General features: G+C 36.2%; 1 protein-coding gene and 1 pseudogene across 4 annotated transcripts; one reads left to right on the top strand and one right to left on the bottom strand.

Annotated features, from left to right (window-relative positions):
* Window positions 1–328: 328 nt before the first annotated feature.
* LOC148624659 (uncharacterized) lies at window positions 329–2609 on the top strand (annotated as a pseudogene). Its single transcript, XR_015919725.1, has 2 exons — window positions 329–375; window positions 870–2609. The product of XR_015919725.1 is annotated as an uncharacterized LOC148624659 (transcript).
* A 6141-nt stretch (window positions 2610–8750) lies between these two features.
* LOC148624658 (uncharacterized) lies at window positions 8751–12797 on the bottom strand. 3 transcript variants are annotated; one of them, XM_088567455.1, is made up of 6 exons: window positions 12638–12797; window positions 11532–11712; window positions 11154–11253; window positions 10808–10883; window positions 10604–10645; window positions 8751–8925 (listed from the first exon to the last, which is right to left on the bottom strand). In XM_088567455.1, exons 1-6 carry the CDS (start codon window positions 12647–12649, stop codon window positions 8911–8913), a joined length of 426 nt encoding a protein of 141 aa, XP_088423581.1. In that variant the 5' UTR covers window positions 12650–12797; the 3' UTR covers window positions 8751–8910. The 3 variants fall into 3 exon arrangements, with proteins under 3 accessions (XP_088423581.1, XP_088423583.1, XP_088423582.1); XM_088567457.1 differs by lacking the exon at window positions 10604–10645; XM_088567456.1 differs by lacking the exon at window positions 10808–10883.
* Between the last annotated feature and the right edge of the window lie 2491 nt (window positions 12798–15288).

Raw genomic sequence — 15288 nt, 5'->3', positions numbered from 1 at the left:
TCAACGTACGGTTATTATTGAATTGAAAGAAACAAATGGAAGAAAAAATAGACAGAGATAAAGTATGCTAACTACAGGTTGCTGTTTAAAGGTAGGATTTACAGTAGTGTAAAAAGTATGTACAACCCACTACTCTAGTTTATGGTTATAGACAATCGTCAATAGTTCGATTTAAAAAGAACTATCTTGACTTTGACAAAATTATCTACAGACAACGAAGCAAAGTAGAAAAATAATTCATTTTAATTTTGTCTATTAATATAACCAGAAGTCAAAGCCCATCTATTTATTATAATCACATGTTTAGTATTTCTCACATGACTGAATTTCAAGTTGAGTTATATCCCCTGTTCTGCATGTTTCGAAAGAAGAACGGTACCCTTTTTTTCACAGTACTACATGCAATAACAATATAAGTTAAGTACTGCTGTGCTTTCTGAAAGCTTTAGACAGTCTGTTAATTCTGCATGCTTTGTGTAATGCAACTCTGTTAAAATAACGATCTAAAATACTGTTACGAAATAACTCGAGTGTCAAAACGAAAGTTACACAATATAAACAATGTGATATTTCTACTATTTATCTCTGTACTTAACCATTGGCATTGATCTGACACATGCAATAACAAAGCAAGCAATGCAGTTTAAAAATGGAATACAAATTTAAAATGTCAATGACGAAAACAAGACGGTTGTTTGTTTTTATTTTGTTTGACGAACAAAGGAATCCTTAAAAAAGATTTGTCAAACTAATTCTAGCTACATCATCGTTAGTTCTAATTTATAATTAATTATGTGACATTATAGATATTTTTCTATGAAACAAAAAGTTGTATTATGATTGCACTAACATATCACCTCTTTTAACAGGTTCGATTATCAAAATTTCAGCCAACATGGTATTAGAGCATTTCTTGCAGGATCTACATGATGTCAAATGCCCTTTTCAACTTCTAAATCAAAACGAAATAGATGATTTGGAATCAGCCATTCATGAGATGATTCAGGTTGTTTTTCAAAAGATGTTTGATCGAGACCATAGACTGTGTTTTCCAACAATGTTACCAACAGGTGGTTTTTACGAGGGGGCGAAAATATTAAATCCCGACGAGTTTGATTTTATGGCAATATGGGATGCCGCGTCATCAGATAAGGAATTTGAACTAGAGAAAAGCTGTCCTGGTTGTGTAATCTTGAAACCAAAATTCGAAGATCACTGGCTAGCGTTTGTTCAAGACGGAAAGTTTTTGTTTGCCAGCAACTTGAATGACTCTTCCGTTCTAACCTTTTCGAAATACTTCGACATTGGAATTAGGTCGGAGCATAATGAAAGTGTAAAAGAAATAATTACAAGGGAGAACGGAAATCTTCAACTTATAGGAACAAGTTCTAGATACCTGACGTGTAGTTGGGAAAGCCCTTCAGATATAATGTCAGACTTAATAAGCATTGATATTATGCCTTGTATTCAAGTACCTGACTGTTCAATGGTCGAAATTCTCCACGATGTCCCCAAAGATTTGCATAAATACGTTCAAAAAGATGGTTGTCATGTTGTTCCGAAAAAATGTACCATTTATTCAAGTCATTTTCGTTCTCAAATATCGTTCGGTAGAGTCGAGCTTCATATGGTATTGGATATGAGTGATCACCACATAAAATGCTACAAAATATTAAAATACGTTGGCCATCTTGTGTCTGCACTTTGCTTTGACTCTTTTGTGCTGAAAAATGCAATTCTTCACCATTGTTTTCGTCTTAAATGTTCAGAATATCTTTCCTTAGGCTCATGTACAATACAAGTGTATGAGTATTTGCGAAAATGTTCTGAGGATCGGTTCCTTTCATATATATTTAGGCCGGATAAAAATATTCAATGGTAGGGAGAGATGATGAAAAATCTCGTTTTTATCAAGCACAAGCAAGTTTGGCCTATATTTTAATTTCTATCTTCCATCACATAAAAGAATCAGATGAAAATGACACAGAATCTTTTTTAAAATTGTTGCATCAACTCAACACTTATTTAGAACGCCATATGGAAGGGAAATGGAATTTTTCGACAGTTGAGGAAAAAATGCTTAAATACCTAGAAAATAGAGCCAGAGGTACAGCTAAAAGCCGGGCAGAAAAAAAAACAGAGCCGGAAGTACAGCTAAAAGCCGGACAGAAAAAAAAACAGAGCCAGAGGTACAGCTAAAAGCCGGGCAGAAAAAAGAATATGTATCATTATATAGTTGGATATAGATTTTAGTTATCAGCAAGTTTTCCATAAAACTCTATTTCAATGTAAACACAGTAATTATTACTCATTTAAAAAAAAACGAGTTTAACAACGAATTTAAACAGAAGCTATCGACGTCATGAAAATTTAAAATCCTGTTACGTTTGTGACTGGGCAACCAGAAACTATAATGCTTTGTTTGCAGTTCATTGCTCTTTAAGAACGATTGAAGCATTTGTTTCTGCGATTTACTGTGGTTAAAAGAAGTTTTTTGAATAATGTCGTACTATATCTGATGTATTTCCTCTTTGTCTTAAGCTTCATCTGCTTTTAACTCCTGATAAATGTTGACTTGAATGGAATAAAATGAGTTTTTTTGGCAATAACTGTCATATACTAACTCTTTTGTTTGGATGAATAAGCGTGTGAGTATGGCAATATTTTACATGATGTCGTCAGGATTACAAAGGGCAAAGGCACCTTGACTATGAAACATCAACTGTGCTACTGTTCACCAATCTCCTCCGCATCCCTAACTACCCCCTCCTTATTATAACGTACTAGTTTTCTGGGTTTCCTATTATTCTATGCACTAAACTCTTTCAGATGTACAATACTAATTTCAAAAATTAAATTTCCTCTCCTCTGCACAGGAGATCGTCCGTCCGTTGACTGTTTAAATAAAAAATGTTTCATTTGATATTCAAATTATTCATATCAAAGAACTTATGGTAGTGCAAACTACGACGGTCCTTTAGTCTTATATAATTGATTAGTTCAATACATTCGTAAAGCACAAAGCTGGCCGATAAGGAAGACAGTGTATTTATCTGTCTTTAGGACGACTGTGTATCTTTAATGAGTTACTCAACAAATAACATCTTCTATATAGTTTAGTCAAATTAGCAAAGTATTACTTTTTTCTGCAACATATAACGAGAGTAGGTATGGTAAATATATCAAAGCGACAACAACCCCACCGGAATGAGAATGTCAGCCCAAGGTCACCTATTGGTCATCAATGAACTCGCACCACAGGGCAGGCTGCAGTTGGCACAAAACACCATTATAAAACAGGTACAGCGAATGAGTTGCCAATATGTACTCGAGTAACATGAAAATAAATTAAATGTTAGAACGAAACACTAATAGGCCAGACATTTATTTCTTGGGACAGGTTGGTTTAAATACTTTGGCGTGATCACAACCCCCCCTCACCCCCACTGTGGAAAAAATATTCCAACACATCCAAAATTCAGTGCAAAAATGGCTGAGTCCCATGTTACAACGAAAGGTATTTGAGTTCTAATCTATACAAGTATGACCAAATAAAGAAAGAAGTCGATCAAAATCCTCAAAAGATGAGGGTACATAAGGCGCTGTAGTCGCCTACATGTAGAAATGAAATAATCACTCTTTAATAAACTCAAAATTGTTCCATTTTTTACAATTAAAACAATTTGTTTCATCTTCGTTTTTAACCAAATCAAAAGAGAAAATTTATTTTCATTTATAAGTTTTTCAAATTCAACTATTTTATGTTGAATAAAGGAAAAAAATAATTACACTTCAGTTTTATGTTTTACGCTATCTGCTATACATATAAAGTGACAAGTAGAGGAGGAAACACTCTTCAAATTGGCGTACTCTCAAATAGTTAGAGTGGGGAAACGCTCTCGGATCATATAAGTTTTGACATAATTTTTTTCCGGAAAGAGAATGCAGTCTTTAAAGAACTTTGTTATATAGAACTGTGCTTAATCATTGCAATATCTAAATACACTAAGCCTGGATTTTTTACAGGCAAACAAAGCAAATGGCTTTTAAATTTCCTACTTTCAAAATAAAAGTAGGAGCGAGCAAAAAGCTTTATTCTCGCTTGATATTATAACAGTGTTTCCACCTTTGCCGGATCGCATAAGGGAATCAAATGCGTTGCGACATTAATTACAAACAAAATTATCTTTAGACAGCATGGTGCAGGTTTCTTTATAAATACTAATGATCATACGAGCTTTACAGCATCTCATTCTTGTATTACATTCAACGCAAAAGTAAATCATAATCTTTTATCGAGGAGATTTATACGGATATTAGAGCAAACAAATATTGATAACTATTAGATTCAAATATTAGATCCATTATAAATCTATAATTTTAAAGGATAGTGACATGGTTCAAAGTAATTAAGTGCATTCGCGTACATGCGTGCATGTTCATGACACTGGCTATAGTAAAATCGACATCTGATCAAAGATAACTTCAGACTTTATTTCATTCTTTGGCATAAAGCTTTTTGATTAATATATCTACTCCACTTGCTACAGTGTATTTAGGGTTTCAGTGTATATCACACGGGTGGCCAGGTGCTTAATCATATGACAGTTAGCTAGATCACATGATATATGTACAGGTAAAGTTGGATATTTTGAAGGATTTTTAGCGTGATTCTTAATTGAAGGTTTTTTTTTGTTAAATGCGCATAGAGATCCAACGTTTTTGGTTAACCTGGATCTCACTATAAAATAAGTGACTTGAGAGTGGGAAAATGCTATTTTATTTACATAATAGCTTCCAGGCGGATTTTGTGCATTCGTTTCCAGGGGCGTAGCTCCCTATACGCAAAAACGCACTAAGTCTTGCGTACGCATCGAAAAATCAGCAAAAATAAATAACGTCTTTTGTTGTAGATAATACAGGTCTAAGGTGGTACCTTTTGATTTTAAATACTAATTCATCTAGGTTTGGTTGTTCTTTCCTTGACATAATGATATGTTTTCTTGTACGCCAACAATTCCCATTCCTGTTATACATGTATTCTCATAAAATTATGAAATGTCATCCAAATCACCGGAATTACGGATTTAAATCCGCGTGTGTTTCTTGATTTACTTTCTTTAAGTTATATATATTGCACAAAGTTCAAAATGGCAAAAAAGAAAAAAAAGAAGGTTTTTCTCCACACCTTTTCCTAACATATATAAGTCTGTGTAATGATAGAAAAATGGGGAAAAGTTCACCATTATAATTAACTTACCATGTATGGATATGTATGGATCGATGTAATAAAAATGAGATCTATGTTAACCCCATTCCATTAATTTATTCATTAGACGGAGAAATGCAACAAATGGATCATTGCCCAATACAGATATGAAAGAGTAATCAAGGGATCCAAGATTATAACGGAAATCAAAAGAATGTAATCCAGGGACAAAGACCAGACATGTAAAACAGACAAACACTGCAAAGAACATAAGTAACTAAAATGATACATACAAAGTAACAAAAGTAAATGAGCAACATGGACTCCACTAAAAACTGGAAGCATGGATCGGGTGCACTGGTAGGGTATGCGTCCTCTGCTTTTCTAGAAAAAAACCTCGCCAAATTGCTTATAAAAAGTCAAGTCCGGGGTAGACGAAAGAGGAAAGTAAAACTATGACACGTCAAACAAATCGGTTTTCATGGTGCAGATGGATACACCGTAACGATCCACGAGTTCATGATGACAACCATAAAACTTCTGTATATATAGTGATGACTTCAATCTTGTAGGTATAAAATAAAGATATTTATTGCATGAAAGATGTATGTTTGTTTTGTAGGATCTTCGAGTCACGTTCTCTGTTTCGGTGGGGTATGTCCGTCTGCCTGTTGCATTTACTTTTTTACACCTGTCCCAAGTCAGGATTGTCTGGTCAAAATTCAAACTGAGTCTCATGAAAAATATTTCTTATAACAGCAATTAAAGTGCCAGAAAATGGTAATCGATCCATGAGCCCCCGCCTAGATATTCCGCGGTCTGTTCTCTTTACCCACCCCCTTTTCCACCTTGCAAAGTTTACGTTACTATATCGCTCCACCGCCGATCATTCAATTATTCACACACCCGTGTCAAGTTTGATATGTGATGTTTTATTTTTTCGTAAGAGATGGAAGTATTATGACATTAAAGTTTTTGTAATATTTGTTGAATTGAAATATTTCTATGATTATGCGCTCATTTTAGTCTATTTGGATGTCTTAGCGAGCAGGACTATTTTTTTCTAATTGACCAGACGCAGGTCAAACACGGTACCTCCAATAACCGAAAATGTGTCTCTTTTCGGAAAACTACATGGAAAAACCGAAAACCGGGTGTATATATCTGAAAACTTCAATAAAACACGTCTTTTTGTTATATAATTGCTTCTTACATTATTTAAATATTCAATTATGAAGTTTTTTTGTGAAAAAAATGTTTTTATGTATATTTCAACACTTTCTACCCTTAGAGAGTCTCTAATAATCAATATTGCATCGGAAGGACAAGTGACTAATTTCAAAGTACTGACGCCATATTGATTATTACAGAATTTCGTCAGGTGGCTAGAAAGTGTTGGAATACTGAAAAAAACTTATTTGCAAGTGTGTATAAATAACACAGTGAGCAATTATACCACCCAAAAACGTGTTTTATTGAGATTTTCGGATTTTCAATCTGTTTTTCGAGGTTTTGGTTAAACATTCACAAGAAGATGTCGAAAGCTTTTAATAACAAACGGATTTTTGGACATGCAATATACACTTTTTGAGTTTTTAGTATATTGTTAATGTCTACGATTACAAAATGGGCCATTTAGGTTTGAAAATGTCAATCTTACCAATATAAGTTAAATATAGACTACTATCATGACTATAAAAATCCTCGATCTTGCTATGTTATTGAGAATGTCGGGAACTCCTAATATTGGATTTTCGGAGCTGCAACATACGCTTTTTGTGATGTACAAAAATGTAAGTATAGTTTTAATGTTTATGAATACAGTGAGGGTGCAAGGGGTTGGCATCCCTCCTTTTCATGGGAAAATTTGTAATTTTCATGTGTAAAGTTGACAAAAATGGCAAATAATGACTTAGTACCCGCTTTTTCTTAGGAACCCAGGCTGCCATCCCTCATTTTCAAAGTGTGTGGATCAGTCCCTGCCAGATTGGTCCTGAAGGCTTGAGAAAGTGTTCTAGTGTTTGTAAATTACAGATATTTTTTGAACAATTTTGATAAAAAAATATATTTTTACACATGCTAAGAGTTTTCAAGTTGTTTTATATTTTATACACATAGTATGCCGGCAATGTGTACATGTACATGAATAAACATACATGTTGCAAACAATATGAAGTATTTAAAAAATAAACATTCGAATTATGGAATTGTTAAATTAGTATGATTTCAAAGCAGAGACATAAACAATGTCTGTTTCAAAGGTAAGAATGAAAGTCAATATCTTAATAATGCCCCCTTTTTTTCTATGTAATAATGCCTCCTTTTTTACTATGTCACATGATGTCATATGGCAAAGAAAAAAGGGGGAGCAATTAAAATCTAATCTGAATTAGACTGGGATGAAATGAGGCCATGTGGCATATTTATCACATTCAGCAGTTGATCTTGATCTATCAAAAAGGGGGATATCTAGTAAAAATCAAGTATATATATGTAGCCAAATAAACTTTTAGAGTATAAAGAGTCCCCGCTTATTGATTTGATTACATTTTGATTGTATAAGAAATTGCCCCATTCTCAAATTTTCAATCATTATCATTGTGGCCGACGTGATTTCAATACCCTTTATCACACCCTATACCTATATTGCATACTGTATATCACACCCCTAGAGCTATATCGCATATCCTATATCACACCCCTAGACTTATAGCGCATACCCTAAATCACAAGCCTAAACCTATTTCGTACACCCCTAGACCTACACGTATATTGCATACTGTACAAATGTACATGTTTATCACACCTCTAGACCTATATGGCATACTGTATATCACACCCTTAGACCTACATGTATATTGCATACCCTATATCACACCGTTGGACTATATCGCACCCTTAGGCATACACTGTACATACATGTATGTACAGCATATACTGTATATCACTCCCCTAGACCTACATGTATACGGCATGCCCTATATCTCACCCCTAAACCTATATGGCATACCATATATCACACCTTTAGACCTACATTACATACCCTATATCACACCCCTAAACCTATATTGCATACCTTATATCACACCCTACACAGTACACACTTGAAGTAAATTAAAATATATGATTTAATGAACATGACATGTCAAAATCTGTATCTGATGCGATATCAACCCTTTACTTATATTACCCTGCGGACGAATGTCCCTAAGTGGGTTTACATAGGAGTCTTGTGTTGATACGGCATGTGATACAGATTTTGGCATGTAATACTCAGTATGGAATGTAAATATGTATATCTGTTTTCTGTTGCAATTTTTGTTTAAATTAAAAAAATCTTTTGACTGGACTAACGTGTTTACCTTTTGTAATATCCTTTTTAAAACACCAACAAAAGCATTGCTTCTTGGGTATCTTAAGTTGTCATTGCTATGATCGCGTATGTTGCTATTAGCAACTGCCGTGTGTTGTGATGAAAAACAGGTACACATGGACTGGACCATCAGTAAAACTAAAATCATTTGCCTTCCATAAAACAACGATGAAATAAAAATTTATTCAAACCATTAAAAAAAAAATCAGATATATATATAACATAAACAATTAAAAAATCCAAAATTGAATATGAACTTTAAAGTCACGAAATTTTGCATTGTCACACGGTTTTAAGGACAAATGCAAAGGACGAATTTAACTCCTTCCTACTCCACAATGCACTGAAATTAAAAACAAAATACAGATTACTTCAAATCATCTGAAATGAAACCTTAAATATATCTTATAATTTAGCAACCTCCCATCCCGATTGTAGTTCTAAGGTGTCATTGTATGTCAAGTCTAGCAACCCCCCCCCCCATCCTGATTGCAGTTCTAAGGTGTCATTGTATATCAACTCTAGCAACCCCCCTCCCCTCCCCATCCCGATTGCAGTTATAAGGTGTCATTGTATGTCAAGTCTAAGATCTACAGGAACATATTTCGGATTTTACCAAACATGATTTGTTGTTCTGCTAATTTTCTTTCCTTTTACAAAATTTAGAAACATCCGTAATATTGTATAATGTATTCATGTTCACCCGTAGAATGACATCAACTTAGATGGATTTTTTAAACCTTAAATAAAAAATAAACTAAGTTTAAATCGTTTACAACTTTTAAAAATACAAGGACAAAGATTTATTTCTGATGTTGTGATCACTTACAAAGAGAACTCGTAATTTAGTACTACAAGGTGCGATTGATTTTTATCCAAACCTACGTTACAAGAGAAGTTTCTCCTCAAAACATGCATATTACAAGATTTTAACAAAGAAATTCCTTCGTTTTATGGGAGCGACTGCAATACAAAACAATGTATAAGAATACAACTCCATACTAAGTTTGGCCAACTCTGGAATGAACAACTTTAAACATAAATAATACTTAAGCACCAATCAATATAAAGATCAGATGGTGCGAATTGAAGAATTGATTCATGGTGTGGACGAACCCACCGATGATACGATGTTTTTCCGTACATATGCTACATTTTTACGTTAAAGTGGTTCATTCTGTATTTTTGAATAAAAAAAAACATGCATTCAATTTCCACTGAACTCAACCAAATTTTGATTGATAACTCTTGTCTCATACACAATCTACATATTTTTTTTATCTCGAAAGTGCAACAACAGAATGACTAACTAAGATTTGGTATGTAGGTTGTAACTTCTTCACCATTTTGTTTGATATGCCTGTACCAAGTCTGGACTATTGCGGTACCAGCTACTTCGGTGGTATAATATCTATTTCGTCAGATGTTACCCACCATTTCGTTGGTGCAATTTCTATTTTGACAGATTTTATTTGGACATGACTTGATTGGATAAGTGTTTTGTTGTTTACCATATTTAGATATAAAAGTGAATTTGGCGGATTTTTAGCATGCATGAATCGCCTCCTGCCTGATTATTTGATTAAAATACTACTAAATATGTTGACCAGAGAAGCTCCCTACTCTCGTGATAATTTTAAGGAAAAAGTTTGTTGTTGTCAACTTGTGACTTCTTACCGCTATAACCTTGGTTCCCTTGATTACTCTTTGATTACCGCTATAACCTTGGTTCCCTTGATTACTCTCTCTCTGGATGTTCATTTCATAGAATTAATGATTTTTTAGGGTTTTTCTAATTTGATGAGTACATGTACATATATAAATAATTATTTGATAAATTTACCTTACTCCATACCGTGCATGATATTAATTTGACTAGTATTTTATATATTTAAAGTCCTGGTTTCCTGTTAACATTCGATAAAAAATGTTATTTTCAGTATTTGAGGTTATGAGCTCAAAGATTACATTTTATCTTGAATGTTTGTTTATTACTATAATGAAATTTAAGATAAACTCACAATTTCGTGTAACAGTTGCAACTGCCATTCTTCCTGGTCATGCTATTATGCGAGAAGGGGTGATATTACAAATTTATTGTATTTTGTACATTGCAACTGTCATTATATAATCAGAATAGTTATCAATCTGATACTGTGTTAGAATGTTTTAAAGATAAAATGGGTGACAAGTATCATTATCCACTTCCGATCCCCAATTCTTACCATTATTATCCAAACAATGATCCAGACAGGGAAAAATAAGGTAATGATGAGATTAAGACAAATCTTATCTGAAAACCTACAAAAAAGGAAACATTATATACAATTAAGGAATCGTAAGTGACAAATATATCGGTACTCTTGGGTACTTTTGAAACATTTTTTTACGTCGCAGCATCATCCTTACAAAAAGAGTCAACTTAATTATAACAGTAACAGTATTGATCCATATCGTCCAAAATTACCTATCTTCATCCAAAATTAAACTTAAATCGTCAAAAATAATATGGTATACACAAGATTGTCCGTTAAAATAATTTATTCAGGCTTCACTGTTACAAATATATACCTTTCTTTGGTTTGTACGATCGTTGTTGTAGGTTGACCCCCTGCAACTACAACTGTTGTCTGTTGTTGTTGTTGTTGTTGTTGCATTGGTGGTGGTGGAGCTGAAAGCAAGGTTAAGTTAACAGCTATATAACGAAAACTCGTCATTTCCACACAAATGCACCACGAGAGATTTATATACTTAAAAGGATGTCATCTGCAAACAAGTTATTTTGTTCGTTTCGCCTGGTCTGAGGTATGTAAATAAGGTTATTTCTGGGCTTTTAGTCTACATAAAGACAGACAACAACATAAATGACAGATGAAAACTGCCAAATAAATAATAAAAAAAATAAACAGGAACTTTAACAATACATATTACGATTAATTCGACTCTTACCATAGCCATATCCTGGATGAGGCGGTGGTGGACCATATCCTCCATGGGGTGGTGGTGGACCATATCCCCCTTGTGGAGGTGGTGGTCCATAACCCCCTTGAGGAGGCGGCGCTCCATAACCATCTTGTGGAGGTGGAGGACCATACTGTGCTGGTTGTCCTTTCTCATATGGTGGTGGTTGCTATTTAGTTTGGAAGACATTAATACGATTAACTGTAACGACCCCAAGGTTCATCTTATAATAACGTACAGAAAAAAAAGAAAAAAAGTACAACCAACCATGTCAAAAAACATAAAAATATTTATTTCAACATAGAATCACTGTATTCTTACTGATGCACATGTATTTACATGACAGACTTATTCTCGGTACTGTGCAGTAGTGATATCATCATGTAGTTGCTTTTGAAAACATAATTATCCTGCAAAAAATGTCTTAAACGTTTGGTGACAATCTCATTAATGTATTATATTTAGCAAACTTAAATTTCTACTGCAATGAATCATTTATGGTTTTGGATTTGTCGACCGGAAATATACACTTTGTGTTGCTCTACAAGTTGTTAATTCTACTCTAACTGAATGTATTTGATAATCCACTTCCTCTTTCTAAAACACTTAGAGATTAAAATATAGGTTGCGTGCATTACTTTTTACCATAAACTACATGTCCTTTAACATAAGACTAACCCATTCACCAATCTAAGTTCTGTCCGGACAAGATGGATGAATAATTGAAAATGAGAGTACGCTATCTTAGAATACCGAGAAAACAATATATATTTTATTTCATTCATGTTAAATCAGTTTGGTTAAGAAAGAAAGAAAGAAAAATAGAACTTCAAGCATTGCAAAAGTCATAAGGAATTTTATGTTTGTAATAAATGATATATTGATGTTAAAATAAAGGGGTTTGTAATAATTTAAAAAGTAACACTGCCTTTCAGTCAATGTCTGTTTTTTTCATTTAATACCCAACACAAAGAATTATTCTAAAACAGAGATAAGGCAAATATAATATCTATCTTACAAATCACCAATCTCAAGAAAAATAAGCTCAACTCTCACGAATAATGACTTATCAATCCTATGTAATTTCTCCTTACCGTCGCCATCATGAAACAAGGTAATTTCTTAAATCCGTACGATAAGCGAAACGAGATTTTTAGAAAATTGAACTTGTGTAGTATGTAAATGTGGTAAACCGATATTGTTATCACACACGACTACATTTAAACAACACATAAATATTTGAAGATCGCGTTTGAGTAAATAATGTGTGAGGTTACTATATCTGTATGTGGTTATCATATAGGGCATGTAGATAAAGCACCAGACAGTATTATCGTGTTTTTGTGCAAATAATTTATTTGGCATGGAAAAGTCTTGATCACATTGGCAATCTCGCAACTAGTGTGAAAAGGCCGATTCTGCCGCACTTCCCATTTGCAAGGGGAAATCCTGCATAAAAACCCCAACCGCGACGGTCAGATGCAAACGGACGGCATTCCAATTGAGCATAGGGTAAAAACAAGAATTATGGCTTTCGTACAGAGAATAAGTCAGGTCGCCCCAGAGGATAGTGGGGACGTGGATAAGAACATCTTAAAGAGAGGTGTGACCCAGATTGAAATAAATAAAAGGATGACATTCCGTAGTGTAGACATGGATCGCTATTCTGACTTTTTCGCAGAATACCAGGTTGACCTGGATCAGTCTTTCCCAACTCCCACCCAGCCCAGATCGATTCTCAAGAGTGCCGCCTCCGCACCCTCGTCCAAAAACCCCAACCCCCCAAAGGCAGTAGCAGTGCTGCAATACCCCCAACGTGACGCAGATGGATGAGCATACCCAGCTGTGCCAAAATTGCGTTGCGTAGTCAATGAAGCTGCGTTTTGAGCATCAACCAGGGGAGCAGAAAACCACTTGCAACGTCCCACTCAAGAGGAAGAAAGGACAATTCTGCAAGGATGGTCTCTGCTGGAGGCATAGCAAGCAACCACGCCAGCAGGAGGAGGTCATCCCAGTCGAGGGTAAGATGGTGGTGAAAGAGACCACGAAGACCCTCCGTCAAATAGCTAAGGATGAGGGTCTGAGGGGGTCAGTAGGAAGAATAAGGAGGCCTTGGTGGAGCTCATTGAGGAGAAAACCACCCGTAAATTTGTCCGCCAGGAAGTCTTTAGCAAGAAGCAGCTCAAAGCGCTAGCAAAGAACCGTGGTCTCACCAAGTACTCCCAGCTCAAGAGAGGCAATCTACTCCAGCTGGTGGAAGAGAACATCAGAAGCGCCCCGGTGGAGGATGAGATCAAGGTCACCGATAGGAGGGAAGCGCTGAATGGTGTATTTGGCACGGTCATCATCGAACCTCTGAAGCCGCATGACGTGGCCACGTTTCCTAAGGTAAGTCGAAGCACCATCTCCACCACCATCTCAGATGCTCTCACCCGAAAGAAGGGTTTGAAGGTGCACTTAGTGCTCCTAGTGGAGATGGTGAAAACGAGCTTCGTGACCGAGAGAATATCCACATCACCACTCCCTTCAGATCACGAACGACAATGATCGTGGAATCTGACAACCTCGAATTGGAGATCGCCTCCATGATGGGGAAGATCAGGGAAAGTATGGCTAGTTAAATGCGCGAAGGGAGCGGATGGACTTTCAGCAGCATCAATAAGCTAGAAATCTATCTCGACCAATTCAAGCCACTCAAGGGTAGCTCCTTCATACCACTCACATCGGCTCTCATGAAAAAGAAGGCGATCGTCAATGTGAAAAATGAGGATGATCGCTACTTCCAGTGGGCGGTGCTATCAGCGCTTCACAATATCGAAGTTGATCAGAAGTCAGCAAACCGCGGAGCTCAGTAGAAGAGATGGGGGGATAAGCTAAAATTCGAAGGCATCGATTTCCCAGTCTCGCTCAAGGCGATCGATAAATTGGATATGTAGAATGCCTCCATCAACGTCTTTGGCTTCGACGGCGTAAAGAAGGGTGAGGATGACGAAGAGGATTTCCAGGTTTACCCCCTCAGAATATCTAAGAATACAGGCCCCACTCACGTAGATGTTCTCTCCCTAACCCGCAAAAACAAGCAACATTGCTGCTGGATCAAGAGCTTATAACGCCTTTTGAGCTCACAAATCTCAGAGCATGGTCATGAGCTCTTCTTCTGCCGCAGATGCCTTTCCCACTTCTCCAGGCAGGACCTCCTTGATGAGCATATGGAATATTGCAATCAGAAGGATGCCGTCAGGATCGAGATGCCGGAAGAAGGATCCACCATAGCCTTCCACAACCACAAGAAGCAGATGTTTACTGCGGTGAGGATGCGGCCAAGCAGTTCGTCCAATACATGGAGAAGGAAGTGCAGACGATCAGCAAGATATGCAAGGAGAAGAAGCCGATGGTGATGAGCGACGAGCCCCTGCCCACTTCTTTACGTCTCCCGGGCTAGCCTACGACGCCGCCCTCAAAATCACCGGGGTCAGATTGGAGCTGCTCTCCGATTCGGATATGCTGATGATGTTCGAGAGGGCAACAAAAGGGGGCGTCGCCATGATCTTTCCTAACCGCCACGGCAAGGCTAACAATTCCTACATGGTCGACTACGATAGCTCCCAGCCCACAAAATATCTCACCTATCTCGATGCCAACAACCTCTACGGTTGGGTGATGGCACAGCCCCTTCCCACGGGAGATTTCTAGTGGATGGAGCCGGAGTAGATCGAAGAGATCCTGAAGTATCCCGACTACCACG

Source organism: Perna viridis, chromosome 2, assembly GCF_037379345.1.
Source record: "Perna viridis isolate PV_CMFRI_1.1 ecotype Kerala chromosome 2, ASM3737934v1, whole genome shotgun sequence".
Lineage (NCBI taxonomy): Eukaryota > Metazoa > Mollusca > Bivalvia > Mytilida > Mytilidae > Perna > Perna viridis.
The sequence above is the reverse complement of the archived record's forward strand: the minus strand, read 5'-3'. Positions and strand labels throughout refer to the sequence as shown.

Bases quoted from the DNA above. Each gene is read 5' to 3' on its own strand.
- LOC148624658 (XM_088567455.1), bottom strand. The intron at 11,254-11,531 runs GTAAGAGTCGAA...CCTTGCTTTCAG, and splicing joins TCATCCAGGATATGGCTATG to CTCCACCACCACCAATGCAA. The intron at 10,884-11,153 runs GTATATATTTGT...CCTTTTTTGTAG, and splicing joins ATCGTACAAACCAAAGAAAG to GTTTTCAGATAAGATTTGTC.